Below are 17,054 nucleotides of genomic sequence, written 5' to 3'. Positions count from 1 at the left end.
CTTTGACGTCCGTGGGGGCATTTGCTTCGTTCCTGTCGAGCTCGTACTTTGGCAATGCAATTGTCGCAGTTTAAATTAATTTTACCACTTCTTTGTACAGAGAAGTTCGTTAGGTCTAGGAGACTACGACACATTTTACATTTCTTGTTCTCGATCATATTATTTAACAAACGTAATTAAAATTTTTTCCTCATTTTTATTGAACGAAATAATTTGCGGGTGGTTCTGTATTCAACACCAATTTACTGAACCGAACGTTGCGTAGATACCTTTTAATTTCCCCTCTCTTTTCGTCTGGTACAACATCGTTTTCGTCGAGGCATTGGTCAAATGACGAACGATCTTTACAGTGGAATATCGCGGTCCAAGCGGTATTTTCGCGAAAATCTTTTAAAACTGAATTGTACTTTTGCGTGAGTAGCCAACACGAATGGAGGTAATGTCTACCGCTAAAGGCCATTTTCGACAACGCGCAAACTGAACCGCTCTTAGATTTCTTTCGATACTTGATAAACTGATCGGCTGCACAATCGTCGATGATAAACAACGTATTTATCCCATCGAATACTCTCTGATAAAGTTCTATCGCCTCGTTTAATTCTAGTCTTTCTCGATCCAGGTCACAAAGATAGACATTTTCATCGGTGTATATCCACAGTCGTTCTAAATACGTTTTATTCTTAAATAGCGTCGGGCATATGATCACGATAGCTTCAAACGCAAAACGATATTCTGTCTCTAAAAGATTTAAGATCCAGTTAGTCTTCCCGCTGCCAGTTTTGCCCACGATCAAAGCGCAATGCGGATTCTTAAACATCTGGTTCTCGCTACGCTCGTACTCCCTCCGGTCGTTCTCACTTCTTTCATAACTCGCTCGCTCGTTCATTTTTAATAAACAAGATTTTTAAAGTTCCCGTCTTCCACCGTTAGTTGAGAGTCCATCACCAGGAATACGTACATCGTCAACGGTCCCGCAGTCTCGGCCGTTCGTTCCATCTGTATAGATATGTCTCCTCCTCCGCCTAGAGGTCTGCCCGATCCGTGAGCAGAATTGTCGTCGGAACTTCTGAAGTCGAGCCACAAACCATATTTATCTTTTAGGTAGTCGGCCATGTCTACTCCCAACAAGGATAAGTCCGAGACGACCCCTCTAGCCAATTCTTTATCCGAGTCTCCGAAATATTTAGTAACTTCATTCCAATGTTGGTACTCAAACAAACCCTGTGAGTACAATTGATTAGGTCTACCTTCAACTGTCACAATCGTCTTTGTAATGTGTGGATTATAAAATTTTTGGGGATTCTTAATCATCGGGTCTTTAAACAGGATCAAAATTCCTTTTAGACTTTTAATACTCTGGTCTATGCTTATATTCCATAGCGTATCACTCTTGTTTACCGCTTGCTTCTTCCACGAGTGAATACGGTCGAATAGATAATACATCGTCTTCTTGTTTCTCAAGGTTTGCGCCAGGTCTCGATTGGTGACGACTTCGTATTCCAGGGTCAGATCTGAAATGGAGTACTCCGCGGCGGTATCTGACGAGTTGACCACTTTGTCGTGCCCGTTAAAAGTTAGTTGGTACGTTAGAGGCTCTTTAAACCACGAAGGATAAAATGGGGTATGGTCCGTCAACATAGGTGTGTCTAGTGGAATCGCGTACCTGTTTTTAAAAGCGTCGGCAATTGCCTTGTCTTTACCGTCGTTTGCAGTGTCATTAGCATCGTCAGCCCCTAGACGTAACTTAGCTATATTTTCTTTCTCTAGTCCAAAATACGCCATATTTTTGGTCTGCGACGGGGGTAACCAATTGTCCTTAAAATTGTGAAATACGTCCGCGTCTCGGTAACTTACGATTTTATTTCCCTGGAGACTTATATTTATTTCCGACACCAGGTTTCTCGCCACGTTGTTATAAACCGTCCGGTTGTCGTCTGAGGCGCCGTCGAGGTCGAGTTTAAAGGCCAACTTTGCCGTGCCGGGTACAATGACGTCATCAGTGCCTAGGGCCGGGAATTTTATGTTTAACGTGTGGCCCGCGTCTATGGTGCTTGGGTTGTGCGTAATGGTTACTTCGCGCCGCTCGCCTTTGATCGCACGAGGAACTTTAAGTCTTCGACTCGGGTTAAGCTTTTTGGTGTATTGTTGCAACATTCTTACTTTTAATATATACTATCCTTATTTTATTTAACCTTATTTTAAAAATGGCTAGTGCTTTAATGATGGTTGGAGGAGCGATAATAAACGCCTTAGCATTCACGGGATCAAATTTTTTATTTAGCAGTTTATCAAAAAGTAAAGTCGACGAAGAACGAAAGCGTCACGACCTCGCGTTAGAGCAACTGGCGCAAGCAAAACAAGAGTGGGAACAAAAACGCGTACACATGCTAGATTTTCTGAACGAACGAATGCGACAAGAACGCGCGAGTCAGCAAACATTTGTAAACGTGGACGAAGCGTTGCGGGCTTATTCTGAATTGACCGGTAAGAATATTATCCCGTTACCGCCAGAGCCTAAGTTGTCCGATTTTTACGAGCCTTCCGAAGATCAAAAAATTTGCGAGTTTGTTTGGATTATATCTGGGACGGCCTTGGTGGGGTTGCTAGCTTATCGGTACTCGCTACGCTCGTAACTCGTTACACTCGATCGATAGGCTTAACTTTAAAAACTAGTATTTTTAAAATGGACCAAACTTTTAAAAAACTATTTTACAGTCCACAGGGTTACTGGCGAGGAGAAAGTGCTGTCGATCGTCTACACGAAAAGACCGGTGCAAACAAATCGGTTATTAGGAAGTGGCTAAAAAAGCAGGCCGTTTGGCAAATATATTTACCCGCACCACATTACGTACCCAGACCTACAATCAGAATGTTGCAATCAGAATCGGTTGAACCTAATTACGCGCATCAAATGGACGTTTTGTATTTACCCTGGGACCGAGTTAAAAGGAAAACGCTTAAGTACGCTTTAACCGTGGTAGACGTGGGTTCGCGGTATAAAGAAGCAGAACCGTTGACCAGTAAAACCGCCGAACAAGTGAGTGAAGCAATAAAGAAGATTTATTCGCGATCACCTTTGACGTGGCCCAAATTCGTAATGGTAGACTCTGGATCTGAATTCAAAGGCGAGTTTAAAAAGTTAATGACAAAAAATAAAGTACAAATTCAAGTGGGTGAACCTGGGGTACACAGATCTCAAGGAATCGTGGAAAGGTTTAACCGTACTTTAGCCGAAAGGTTATTCGGCCACCAATACGTTCAAGAAATGTTAAACGTGGGTGTGCGTAACGTGGAATGGGTAAAACGTTTGCCTCAGGTCGTGAAATCGTTAAACGAGGAAAAAACGCGGTTAATAGATGCCGTTCCTGCAGAAGCTATAAAATCAAAGCGAGTGAAACAAGAACCGAGTACACCTGTAAGAACTATCCAAAGAGAACTTCCTCCAGACGCAGTCGTCAGGTACCTTTATTACCCGGGCGAGCAAGAGGGCGGCACCGTCAGAAGGGCAACAGATCCGATATGGTCCGTGGACGTTTACCAAATTGAAAAGCGCACCAGTCAATCTAAACGAGTGAAAGGCAAGAGGGTCAAAACGGGTCCCACTTTGTACTATTTATTAAACGGACCAAATAGGAGTTTCGTCAAAGAGGAACTTCAGGTCGTGCCCGAGGATACCGAATTACCGCCTGATTAGCTCGTAGCTCGCTTATGCCCGTAAGCCAACGTATCGATTCCGTTCGGCAATATGTAGCGCTTTGTGTCCAACGGCGACAAACTAAGTTTATTTTGTGAAATGGTGAACACCCGATGTTTATCCGATCTAAATAGTTGTTGTTTATTGAAATGAGAAACCCTTTCAAATAGGCATCTTTTATACATCTCGTGGGTCAATCGTTTCTCAGTTACTACCTTGGAGACCCCTTTCGCCTTCTTTAAAGAAAAGTACTCGCTTCGGTAATACTCGCTTTGCTCGTAGCTCGCTTTGCTCGCTTCGTAGCTCGCTGCCGCTCGCTTGTGATCGATAGTTAAGATTGAATACATTTTTGGTCTGATACAAACGGCTTCTAAAATTGTTTTACCGCCAAACTCGTCTTTCATTTTGCCGATGACTTTCTTATTTTTGACGCTGTAAAGCGGATGACCCGGTGGATAATTACTAAAGTCAAACAAATGGCGCTTTTTGTTTAGGTAACCAGTTAAATCGTCAGAGCTTTGCTCGATTTGAACTAATAGAGAATCAGTGTCCGTATAAAGTAGGTTTACTTTTTCACCAAAAGTTGATTTTAGTTCGTTGTAGTAGAAATCATACATCAACGTTTTTGAGATATCGAGAATACTTACACCGCAATAGATTGGCTTATTTAATTTTGTTTTGGTTCGGTACATCTCCACAAACGAAAGAGAACAGTCCCCAAATGGCACCGTCGATTTATAATTCGGTTTATAAGTTAATTTTTTGTATTTGGCGGCGTCTTGTTCGTCCCTTAGGAGGTGGCCGTCAATTCGATGTCTTACATTTTCCATCGTCTTGCCAAATACCGAATTGTTCATCAATTTGAAAAAGTCTTTCTCAAAATCAGACTTGGCCAATTTGCGCAATTCGGTGTTTTTGTCAATATAGTTGCTCATCCAAGGCCATTGTTTAAACGACATCACCCGGTGAACTTGTTTTAAAGAAATCCGAGTTCGAGATATTTTTGTAATGTCCGATAGTGAACCACATATTTTTCTTTAGTGCTGAGAGTGCATACGAGTTTGTCTACCGAGGTTGGCGGCTCACCTTGACCAATTAAATTCTGTTGATAGACCGAAAACCACCCCTTTGGTACAGCCATATTTTCAGGCGCTAGTGGAAAATCATTTTGGGCGTCGTGTAGGTGTTTGGGATACTCTAAAGTGACTTCAAATATATAGCCTACGTCCGACTTGGGTGATATCCTAGTGATATTTTCTTTCGTAAATTTGCCTAAGTCTTTGACCCACTTAAATTTCCCGACCGGCAAAAACTGAGACATAGCCCAACCATATAAATTATTTGCGTCTAGGTACATGATCTGTGACTCCGGCTTATTGGGGTCGTAATCAGGTAGTTCTGGATTATTGGCCTTTGCATATCGCTTTGCACCCACACTCGAGATACCACCTCTTTTGGCCCTTTCAAAGAACAAGTGCTTGTCGATGTCTGTCAGTAGTTCCAGTTGTATACCCGAATGCTTTAAGAGGGCGTCCCACGACAGGCCTGGCGCCGTATAGTAGTTGGCTGGGTCAAGGCCATAGTTCTTCTTGCATACCTTCCTGAAGTTCTCAAATACACCCGCGAGCAATAGCGCGTCCGTTTCCACGTATAGGTCGTGGTAGTCGCCTAGGTTTTGACAGCCAAAGGCTTCCCATACTTTCTCCGCACGAGCATATTCTTGCTGGGTTATCCCTCCCTGCTTCAGAGAACTATAGAAAGCGTCTACTGGTGGGAGTTGTCTCTCTTGGAACCGATCAAAGGAGTCTATATACTCATAGGGGTAAATTCCCTTTTTCAAGAGTAAATTTGGGTTATTTGGAAACCTTTCACAAAGTAATTTAAAATCATCTGGTGAACAATTTTTAACCAACCGATCTAGCGAAGCCGCCATAAAATGAAAGGAGTCTAAAAATCTGAGTTGGCCAAAAGAAAACGAAATGTAATTTTCAGTATTTTTAGCGATCAACTTGATTGATTTTCCGTAAAATTCGTGAGCGCCTTGCATGATTAAATGTGCGTCGTATTTCTCCAAGTTGTGTAAGATCACCGGAATAGGTGTTTGATCGGGCACTATTCTTAACTTGAGATTACAACTAGCATGCGCTGGGCCTCGGTACTTCCCCGTCACGTGACAATGATCGCGAACTTTTCTAAAATTATTGATGGGCTTTTTGCAATCTAAACATTTCCATTCTCTGAACTCTTTATCTTTGCCTTCAACTTTAACTTTAACTATACGACAAAACTCGATTTTGTCAGCTTTTGTCTCTGGTGGTTTTGGAATATCACATTGACAGTGAGATTCATCCGCTTTTGCTCGATCTATCAACTTTTCGCATATCCAGCATCTATTACATTGTTCGTAAAGTTTTTGTAACTCGGGTGACCAGATCAACTTCGCTTTGTTTTTAAACGTTTCGTTGATATTCTCTGTTTCCTGAGAAAGTGACCCTACAAAATCAACAGCCGCGTCTTGGCCTCTGTAAGTCTTTTGTTTTGAGAGTGTTTGTGTCTGCTGGCGGTAATTTTTCTAAAACAGACTCAAAATCGGCGTAAATGACAAAAGGCGCGTCTTGCTTATTTTTGTAATTTTTAAACTTGAGTATATTTTCACCCTCGGCTGGCATTTCAACTTTACATGTAGGAACGTTTAAGCCTTGGCAATCTTTTTTGTGGCTGGCTAACTTTTCTTCCGTTTGGAAATGCGACATGCACTTGAAACACCAGTGTTTCTTATGCTCGTGATGATCGATATCACCCGTCAACCGAGAAAAGTTTTTATCCAACAGTAGTGATTCTCTTCATCTCGGGTAAAATAAAGTAAATTGATCGGTTCTCGCTGCGCTCGTAGTCCGCTCGCTTCACTCGCTCCTTCTTCTGGACGCTTGCTTTTGTGCAGAATGTAAATACCGTCTTTTTTGGTGTAACCAAACACATTGATCGCCAAGTTATTTTGCGATTCGATACGTGGAATTTGTGAAATCGGTGTTGGAAAGCTTATGTTTGTAAAATTTAGACTGTCTGCTTCTGACCGGTAAGTCGAAGGTCGCTCCTTATTTATTTTATATTTTGGATTTGTTTCTAGCTGACTTTTGACTCCGTCTGAATACAGCTTCAAAGCTGCTCTCAACGCCCATCGGATGCATTCTTGATCTTTATTTTGGACATTTATGATTGCTTTTTTGTCTAACAGTTCCTTAGGCAACGGAATGTAAGAAGAACCGACTGGATTATATTTAACCACGTTGACATAAAAAGCGACAACTTTGTCAAAGATCCACCCCGAGCCTTTTTGTGTATGGGCCTCCACCTGTTCGATTTGTTCTTCGCGTTGCTTAGCGAGTGCATTTTTAACGTCGGCTTTATTTGCTACTACGTCTTGATCACTCTGAAAGGGAAAGGTGCCATAGTCAATCGTTCCATCAATTTTTTCCAATCTAAACTGCACTTTAAGATGTGTTTGTAATTTGTAACTTCCGATTTCTTTGAGTTCGGCCAACGCTGTTTTCTCTATCAACTGCTTGTAAAAATCAAAAAAATGTATTAGGTCATCTTCATAGAAGCGAGGAATCAACTCCCAATTACGAAAATTATCTTTAAAACGCCTTATACGTTTAATGTCTACTTCCTCGAGTTCTTTAGGTTGTGTATAAGCTTTAATCGCATCAATAAAGTCCTGTTTGACATATCTGTCTTTGCTTGCATAAGGAATATTATATTTTTGTACCGTTTTCAACAGCTGCCGATACGACTGACGCGAGAGATATCTAAATTGTTTTTGATCCTCTTTGATAGCGTTTATTAGTTCAAATCGTGTATGATGTTTATTTTTAGGTGTCGGTAATGGGATGTTATACCGCTTGACAAAATCTTCTAAAAACGCCTTCTTAAATCGTTTGAAATTCGTTAGTAGAGGTCTGTGTTGCTGGTTACTCATCTCTCTATTTTTATATAGGTTTCTAAAATTTTTATCATTTTTTATATCGACTTGACTTGGCATGTTTTTTTTATATATTGTTATTTTTATATATAGACCATTTATTTAAGGCGGTTGTAAACATAGCGTGTTTTGCTTTGAACAGAGCCATGCTTTAAGTAGAGGTAACGAGTTCAGGTCGGGCAAGTCTCGACTTGTAGCAAGGGGAAATCCCTTTTTTTGTTTGTGTAAGTCAGTACCAGTCATGAGTTGTTTAGTCAGCCGGGATCAAAAGTTCAAGGTCAGTGAAGTGGAAATCCCCGGCGCTAGTCACGAGTTGTTTAGCCAGCCGGGGTTAAAAGTTCAAGGTCAGTGAAGTGGAAATCCCCGGCGCGGGTGGGTGAAAGAGATTTTGGCTCAGAAGGTGTATATTTACCCGGTATTTTTAGAGCCAGATTTTGGGGTTGATGAGGTACCCAGGGAAAATTGTTAAAATCTGGAATTCTAGATTTTTAGGGTATTCCCCCGATTTTTTGAGTCGATGTACTACCCAGGAGTTTTTGCTGAAAACGGTGAAAAGGGCGTGTGCTCCAGAATCGGCTCTTCTCTACTACTGAGACATGTAATGTCAATTTATTCGTCAGATCAAGACATATATATAGAAATAAAAGGCTAAGCTTAGATGGCCAGGTACGGTCCCCTACATAAATATAATTCTTTCAAGTTTTTGCCTCTTGCATAAGTCTTCGTGGTTATTTGTGTTTAGGCGCAATATCGATTCATCTTTGACGCTTTGTTGGCGGCCTCCAATGCTGATGACGCACTGAACTAGAACACATCGAGGGACTTCTGAAAAAGGAAGAAATAACCTGTGTATAACTGGTCAGGAAGTAATTTGAGGGGTGGGCCCTGCTGGTAAGATGATACCTAAGCATACTATAGCATTTGTTGTTGAGGGACTCGGTCTGTTTCCTCTGACCGTATAAGTGAAAAGGGGTTGTGTTTGGCCAGCTGCAAAGCAAATACGGGCCTGTGAAATACCTATTTTTGTCAGTCTGTCAATCATACTAATGAATAAATTGAACTCGGAATTATTAATACATAATGCTATTGTTGTGTTGTAAAAATAAATATACCAGTCAAAACTTTAGCCTGCTCTATTTAATACCCACTTGCAGGTCTGTGTCAATATATGTGCAGGAGACAGGAGACAGAATAGGATGATAGGCGGGGTGCGACGGAGATAGGTGGGATGATGTGCGGAGGCGTATTAGGAGATAGATGGGATGGGGTGGTGTGGGGGATGGATGGGACGATGGGTGGAGGAGGGCAAGGGGGTGGACAGGACCCTAGGAAGGAGGAGAAATAGAGGGGTAGTTGATAGATTAGGATGATGGGTGCTAGGCAGAGGAGGGGTGGATGGGAAGGGGGGGTAGGACTAGGAGATGGATGGGACCCTGGGAAGGAGGAGGAGGAGTAGTTGATAGATTAAGGTAATAGGTGGAGGCAGAGGGGGTGACGGGTGGGATGAAGGGGGAGGATGACTAGAAGATAGATTGGAGCCCGGGAAGGAGGAGAAGTAGTTGATAGATTAGGATGATGGGTGGAGGCAGAGAAGGAGATGGATAGGGTGAAGGGGGGAGGAGGACTAGGAGATGAATTGGACCCCGGGAAGAAGGAAGAGTAGTTGATAGATTAAGATGATGGGTTCTGGGCAGAGGAGGAGATGGATGGGATGAAGGGGGATGAGGCCAGAAAGATGGATGGGATTATGGGAGGGTGTAGTGGAGGAGATGGATTGGGTGGATGGATTGCAGGATTAGGAGATGGATTGGGTGAGTTTCGGATTTAGAGTGGGAGATGGATTAAGTTGATGGATAAGGGTGGGTCAGGAGATGGATGGGACAACAGGTGTGAGGAGTATTAGGGAATAGATTGGGGTGATGGTTGGAAGACTAGGTTATAGATTGGGATGATGGGATTCGTGTTGGAACCTTTAGAATGCCATTTAATTTAAAGCCATAACTTCTACGCAGCTTCCACGCGGTTAGTATGATTTTTTTTGTTCAAGTCAGTAGTGTCATTTGTAATTACCGTAGACGTCTCTTAATGTGAGGAAAGTTTGAAGTAAACGCATATCAAGTAGCGAGTCTTGCCGGCTTAGCTGGTTATTAGTTTTACTTATGTTTTCTCTGGACTCAAAATACGGCTTTAAAACACATTTTTTAGTTTGTTGGAGACCTTCTTTTATACGCTTGTATTAAATTGGCATCTGTTTTGTTGGCACACAACCCTTTACGTAATTCAGTGATTCTACTCGGCAGTCTTTGTCAAAATGTTTTTACGTATATTCAGAAAGAAGAGGTAACGCCTTGGAGTATTGGCTAATTTCCGACATAGATGATCATTTTCTGGAATCCATGTATCTGAAAAGACTTCATATTACCTAGAATAATTAGTATTGAGTAAAATTGCGTAAATTGTATGTTATCACTTTTGTATTCATTATTCACAAATGCAGTTAAATGATCTATTGTAATCATGGTTCTCTTAATGTGTATTTTGGCTTATGTTTTGAAATTATCCCACCTGGTTTTTCAAGTTTTAAGGGAATTTAAATATGAAAACTCTGAAAGGTAGAATGTTTATTTGATGCAATGAATTTTTATGAATGGCGTATTTTTAACAGTCCATGCGAACCCATATGATATTACTAGCAATTAAGTTCTTGAAAGGTGATGAGGGGTAACTTGAATTCTGTTCACGTACAATATTTACATTATATTTCAAGACCAACAAAATAGTCCTTAATATCTATATATTAAGCGTTAATTTGTGTTTCACTCGACGTGTAATGACTTCTTGATACACGCGTGTGCCTAACTAGTTACAATTTACAAATAGGCGAACACTTGAGTGGCACTTGAACGGCCCGTTTCATGATTACATGTAACTGTTACCGTGCAGTGGGTGGGCATTAAACTGAAGTTATGTCACAATTACGAATTGGTCGCACGAGGACATGCATCGCCTCGTACTCCATGATATATAACATGGAACAGGAGGGACAGGTTGATGTACTCAGATTTTTCTATCGTACTCGACAAAAAACGAATCAACACACATATGGAGCACACCTCGATAAGTAGAAGGTCATTTCCTAAGAGATAAAATGTAACTTTATATCCTGCGATGGATGGGTTATTTCAGTCTTATACTGCTTGATCAATTGGATCTTGCAGTCCATGCAGTGAGTGTAAAAAAAAGCTACAAATGTTGGTTTACAAGGTTGGAAAATATTGCTGAAGTTGACGGTGTGTGCAAGGAAAACTGAATTATAATTTGACACCAATTTCTGTCGATTGTTGAAAACTATTGGCAGTTGACTGTTTGACGGAAGTTGTACAAAATGACAGCTTGTTGGGAAATGAAATTGCCAATGCTTGGAAGAAAGTGTAGTGCCCTCTTCTAGACCAATCTAGAATTTCTGATGTTACCAAATCAAGTTTCTCAATCCAGGAGTCATTGATTCAAGTCTGAAAGCACAATTTATTTGTTTAAAGACAGTACTTTTTCCAAGTTGTAGGAAACTTTAAATTCCTGACTTTAATTTATGGAGCAATGTCGATATATCTTTGTTGAAACAACCATTTTTCTGTAGGCATCGACATCGTGTAAGTACGGGGAGACTTGTCGGCTCATTATTTCAATACTACTGTTCTAACTTGTACGGTGACGATGTACGGTGGATTGTTGATGTGGTTTCCAACACGTCAATATGTTACGTACTTTAATGATGGGTTATGTTCTACTTTCCCACTTTTTATATGACATGCTTAGAGCGAACGTAAATTTAGCATTGTTATTGTTTAAATGACCAATAATATGATTAAATATCTGCGTGATAGGACTGAATGTTTCTTCAACCGTTGTAACTTCTAACTAGCAAAGAGGCATTTTGTAAACTATTTGTTAGCATATCAGTTTACAGAAACGGAAAAATTGCCTGACCTAATAAACAAATTTCTAGCCAAGACTGACCCATCACTTCTGAAAATGTAAAATACACGAAAAACTGTGCATTTCAGCGGTCTCGTACGCAGATGAATTTTTACAAAATTAAGCTTTACGGCCGTCTTTTGGTAAAAGCAAAATAAAACAATTATAAAATTAAAGTTAAAATAAATGAGAGTTTGTTATTTTTAAGGAAATAAACGTATAACAACAACTTGCTTTACGAAAGATTGTAATGCTTGGGAGCTGGGGTGAGTGTGTCCCGCCAGCCTGGGTATTCGTCAGCGGATGGGATGGACCTATGGATATATGCGTTATGTATAGTATAAATACCCACTATATTATTATACAATTAAAGCCCTTTAGCTTCTACCCGCACCGCAAACTTCCCGGAACATCAGACCCTAGGATAGGCCCGGACGAATCCAATGGGTAAATTTGAAAATTTTATGCCGTGTATGTTTAATTGGAAAAATTATTTTGGAAGTTTAGCGCGGAAAAATCGGTTCAGGTTTTTTTATGTAGTAGCCTATCTAAGTTGAACGGAGAAGACCAACTATCACTGCACATTTTAGTATTGTGATTCAAGCCTTGCTTCTAGACGTAAAACAATTTATGGCTTAATTAAAAGTTTATAAGAGGAAATGGTCAGTGGGTAAAGACCTACCAAGAAACATAACAAGCCCGGGGACTTCCATCTAACATTCTTGTGGTCGAGGGGATTCATCTCGTGCCGTGATCATCATTATTTATATTGTACTACAAGAACTGCGGATTATTAATATTGTATTTTTTTCCCTGCCGTGTAATACCTTGTGTCACTTTCCAACGTGCGGGATAATCTAGTAAACTTATGAGTCTTCAACCTGAGCCCGTTACTATTGACCGATGAAGAAGTGTAATAATTATGAATATTTAGTTCATTTCCTTGTTCGGATAATTAATTTTTGTCTTTATCAGATACTGTGTTTGGTCTCTTGTTCGTTTTAATTATTTCTTGGTTTTTAGTCTTAGTGGAGAGACACTGGGGTTCGCTTAGCAACATTGCTAAAATTTGGCATCTTGCCTCCAAAACGTCAACACATGAATGGCAAATGCAACTCCAAAAGTTACGGGATTATTTTATGGTAGTCTTTAGGTAAGAGTTGAAATGAAAACGACAACAAAATATGTTAAGCAATTTACAGCTATAAAGGTAACAAACTTAGAGGAACAGTTTGTGATGGTTAATGAAAATTCTAAAGTCAAGTCTGACATTTGCTCACAAGATGTGCATGTGACAAAGGACTGATTCTACGTGTAGGCCTATGTCTAATTTTTCCACACAAGGAAGCATTGTCCAAAATGTCTGTAAAATCCTCGGGTTTTCCGGGTCTAAGTATTGCCACATGATGTAAGCCCGTTGTTCGTGTCATTTCCGGTTCCTCATTCAGTTTACTGACGGAAGGCAAGGTCGCCGAAGGCCAGCAACAAACATTAGCCGTTGCATGTATATCAACCCTTGCATAGGTATACACAGCTATCAAATGCTGCAACATATTTTGTTCATGTTTTACAGAATAATATCATCGAAACTGATTTAACAGCATTAGTAGGAAGTAGCCATGTTGCCTAGGGATCATCTGGGACTGTTCGGGGTCCTATTTGTCGTCTTCATTCTACATAATGGTAAGGTAATTTACGAATTATTAATGATGGAATAGCACCAGGAAGTTTAAGCAAAAGATGGCGTGAATAATTTTTCTTTCGGTTCCTTGTTCAGGGTTTTTGCTGCATTTTTTTTGCTCATAGTAAAGACGTGGCCTGTCTGTTTTTATAAACTGTTCCGTTGTGTGATCCGATATGACATTCATTAGAGCAGGAGTACTTATTGTACTTAGCTATTGTTTTCAGTGCTGGTCCAATCCCCAGGTAGGGTACGGTCAACTGCTATATGCCATATCATGCCTGCTTCGTGTTATCGAATTTGCCAAAAACAGCCTCTCCGAAACATTAACTTTGTAATGTGAAAGTTAAAAGAGTCTTGATTATGACTGTTGTTAGACACACCTATTGACCATCATGGCAGGATTGGCAGAGTTGGATCTTGTTGATGGAAATCATCCATTCAATCGGTATTTAACTCACATGATTTTTCAAATCACTGAAATGAATCAACCTTTAAAATTTGGGGGAAGGTGACAATGTTTCAGTTATTTGTTTTCAGCTGGTTGGTAATTTTTTCATGTTATGGACATTTTAAACAGCAAATCCCCCTCTGTGAGCCCCTCAAGTTCCTAATACTTTGTAAGCCTGATTGCACATATGTTTGCATAAACATAATCTGGGTTGACAGGATTTTCTTCAGTTCATGCAGTTTCAGTTTCGATTGAAATCAGCTGTTGGATTCAGTGCATGAATTCATGTCAACTTCAGAGTTTAACATGGAAAAGCATCAGTGGAAATGTAACTTTGATCTCTCAACAAGAGCACATGTATTTGTTGGGATTCGGAATTATGGTTAAATTTTAAGCTGTGAAACCACAACGAGTAACACAAAAATCTGTTTGTTTCTGTTTACGACAGCCTATGTGGGCAATGGACCCTTTGACTTATAAATTTTAATTTAAGTGGGCAAAGGCATAATTGGCACGCGGTGGCAAAAGCCATGAGTGGCAGTATTGAAAACGTAAGGGGGCACAAATCTCAACGTCATATTCTCTAAGCCAAGACCCAAGGTCTAAGGAGGTGTTGGTCTGATAGTGAATGACCCATGTGGCATGCAGTGACAACGAAAAAGCTTTAATCTTTACAATAAAAATGTTTCCCGGTGATAAATGTAAATGCCAACCAGGAGTCATGTTTTGCCAAAAAGACAATGTCAGAACATGCTGGTTGATCAAACTGACACCTTGACCCGCCCCTTCCGAAGGCATCCCATGAATTTTGATAAGCAAGAGAACCATTTCAATTTGTACTGACTGATTTAAGAAAGAACTGCGCGGAAATTGAAATCAATTTACATATTTGGCATTCGAGTGTGGCTTTAATTTAAGCATGCTATTTAAAACGACTTCAAATGAAAGAGATTTGAAGTGAAGTGGCCTAGAGAACCTGTACCATGTAAACCCATGCCCAAGATTAATGCTTACTGTGATGTCCAAAGTAAGAGTGAGGCGATTTTCGGTTTTCCCGCTTGTAAAATAAACCACATGGGCCTGATAATCTGTACAATAACTTAGCACAACCCTACCGTTGCTGAACGATGTGAGGGTTTTCTATAATATTGTGATCTCAGTAACTAAATGGGACAAAAAAAAAACAAGCAAACACCAAAACAATTTTTTTTATAGTTTTTCATAGTTGTGCAAGCACATAGCAATAAACCAAATTGTGTTTTGTAAGAATTGCTTTCTAAAAGAAAGTGTTTTCACAATTTCAATAGAAAACAAACTAGGCCTTTATGATAAACAGTGTCCTAACTGATCACTCATTTGTGGGAAAAATGCAATTTCTTTTAAATTTATTCTATAGTTCTATTATTTCTCGTATGAAAGAAATTTGCCTACACACTGTGTTGTGAAAAAAGGAGTCGTTAGGACCATGTAATGTTATATGTATTACAACACGCAGGACTATCTCTTGATTTGCGAGGCAGTGCAGTTACAACGACGCAGATTTCTGTCAATGAAGACGACCCCCTCTACGCACGGTTTGCTGTTGACCGAGACCTCGGTACATTCTCACACACTGGTAAGTATTTCACCACCCTCTACACAAGTCAATTGGAGGTCAAGATCATCCCAGTTTAATCTGACAGAAAATGAAAATGATAAGAATATTCGTATAGCACACTGGAGTAAGGCAATTACCAATTAGTTTTTTAATATAGAATTTGTCTAAAAGCGTAGTCAGGATTTATATGCTGAATATGTGAAGCGCTTTTGAAATTCTGACACAATCCAAACTGATTTCCATTCCGCACGTAAATAAATATTGCCTTTGATAATACGATTCTGTCGTGAAGAATGAAAATAACTCTAATGCATCGTTGAATTTAAGCCGCTAACTGTATTTACTCATCTGACTGATTCTGTCTGTATGAACAATTTTATACACTCGAACAACTGAGGACCCTGAATATAATGATTCCAATGAACTGCTGAGGGAAGACTGACCTCTGTGCATGCTTACTCCTGCTCGTTCAAACAGGTTACGACACACCAGCGCAGTACACCAACCCTTGGTGGAAAGTGGACTTTGGTAGTGTCTACTGCTTGAGGAAAATCACACTTGTTAATGCAAAACATCATGGCAAGTACTTGGGAGTTTCATTGCATATCTTGTTGGATAGGTGGGCCTGACTATTTCAGACGAGTGCAGGTTTTTATATTATATACACTATAAGACGGAACGGATATGTGGCGTTTGTACTTCGTAAAAGCAAAGCTTACATTTACCAATGTCAGCGACGTGATGGCTACTGGGCCTCCACAACTGGAAAGAAGCATTTTAATGTAGACGCACTGTTGCTGATGAATGAACAGTTCCAACAGAAAGCTGTCTACCCATTAACATCATCTGCAACAGTTCCGCCTTCAAATTTTCTACAGCGAACTCGCAAACTGCTACGCAAGTTTGAACAGTTTTCTTCAAAACATATATAATGCTAGACGTTGCCGATTAATCCCTGCGCATAAATGCTGATACGGAGAGTAGAGAAAACAGCTCTAGTTCCTTTGAGAAAACCGCCCTAGTTAATTTGAAAAAAGAGCGCCTTTCATACCACATTCCCTTTGTAGACAGACCTATACTCTGCTAAAAGATCCAACGAGAAGACGATATCGCGAAAGCAAAAACTTTCAAGTAGTTAAATTCATATTTGCTTCCTTTGCATGTCATTACTTTTTTAGTTATTTAATTATTATTATTAGATACATTGGCAGAGTGCCAAGAGGTATTTCAAGTGCAAACCCCAATTTATTCTTCTTTTTTTTGTTTTGTTTTGGTCTTTATTAATCAAACATCTATTTCAGCATTCTAGGCATGCAAAATATAGCAAAAACTGCGTGAAGTAGCAGGCCATTGCAAAGTGCGCAAAAATAAAATTGGCAACTCCTATAAAGGATGCTTCACTAGCTTGGGTTTTCACACCTTTTAAATTCAATGGTGATGGTCACATCAGCCAAAAATATTACTTCGATTGGATAATCATTTAAATGACTTGTATGACTGACTTTGCATTATATTTCACAAGTTATAGTTTTCAATTTGACCGCTAGAATTTATGCTTCGAAGTACTTTTGCTCTTCTTGAGACAGTTTTGTAATTTCTGTCTTGCTTTAGAGACGAACGTGTCAGCAGAATCCTGTGAGTGCTGGAACAAGATTGACACATTTAACAATGTCT

The 17,054-nt window shown here is 40.0% G+C and overlaps 2 protein-coding genes across 2 annotated transcripts in view; both read left to right on the top strand.

The window, feature by feature from the left end:
• LOC110990688 (uncharacterized) overlaps positions 1-11,562 on the top strand; it is a 47,446-nt gene extending 35,884 nt beyond the window's left edge. The window contains 1 exon segment of the mRNA XM_087130982.1: positions 8,419-11,562. Within this exon segment, the coding sequence (XP_086987108.1) occupies positions 8,419-8,484 (66 nt within the window). The 3' untranslated portion in view covers positions 8,485-11,562.
• Positions 11,563-13,115: 1,553 nt separating this feature from the next.
• On the top strand, positions 13,116-16,009 carry LOC147795681 (fucolectin-4-like). Its single transcript, XM_087131452.1, has 3 exons — positions 13,116-13,334; positions 15,279-15,398; positions 15,858-16,009. Exons 1-3 carry the CDS (start codon positions 13,271-13,273, stop codon positions 16,007-16,009), a joined length of 336 nt encoding a protein of 111 aa, XP_086987578.1. The 5' UTR covers positions 13,116-13,270.
• Positions 16,010-17,054: the final 1,045 nt, after the last annotated feature.

Source organism: Acanthaster planci, linkage group LG21, assembly GCF_054643075.1.
Source record: "Acanthaster planci isolate LZ-2023a linkage group LG21, COTS_SCS, whole genome shotgun sequence".
Lineage (NCBI taxonomy): Eukaryota > Metazoa > Echinodermata > Asteroidea > Valvatida > Acanthasteridae > Acanthaster > Acanthaster planci.
The sequence above is the reverse complement of the archived record's forward strand: the minus strand, read 5'-3'. Positions and strand labels throughout refer to the sequence as shown.

Bases quoted from the DNA above. Each gene is read 5' to 3' on its own strand.
- LOC147795681 (XM_087131452.1), top strand. From the start codon at position 13,271: ATGTTGCCTAGGGATCATCTGGGACTGTTCGGGGTCCTATTTGTCGTC. The intron at 13,335-15,278 runs GTAAGGTAATTT...TACAACACGCAG, and splicing joins CGTCTTCATTCTACATAATG to GACTATCTCTTGATTTGCGA. The intron at 15,399-15,857 runs GTAAGTATTTCA...TCGTTCAAACAG, and splicing joins CGGTACATTCTCACACACTG to GTTACGACACACCAGCGCAG.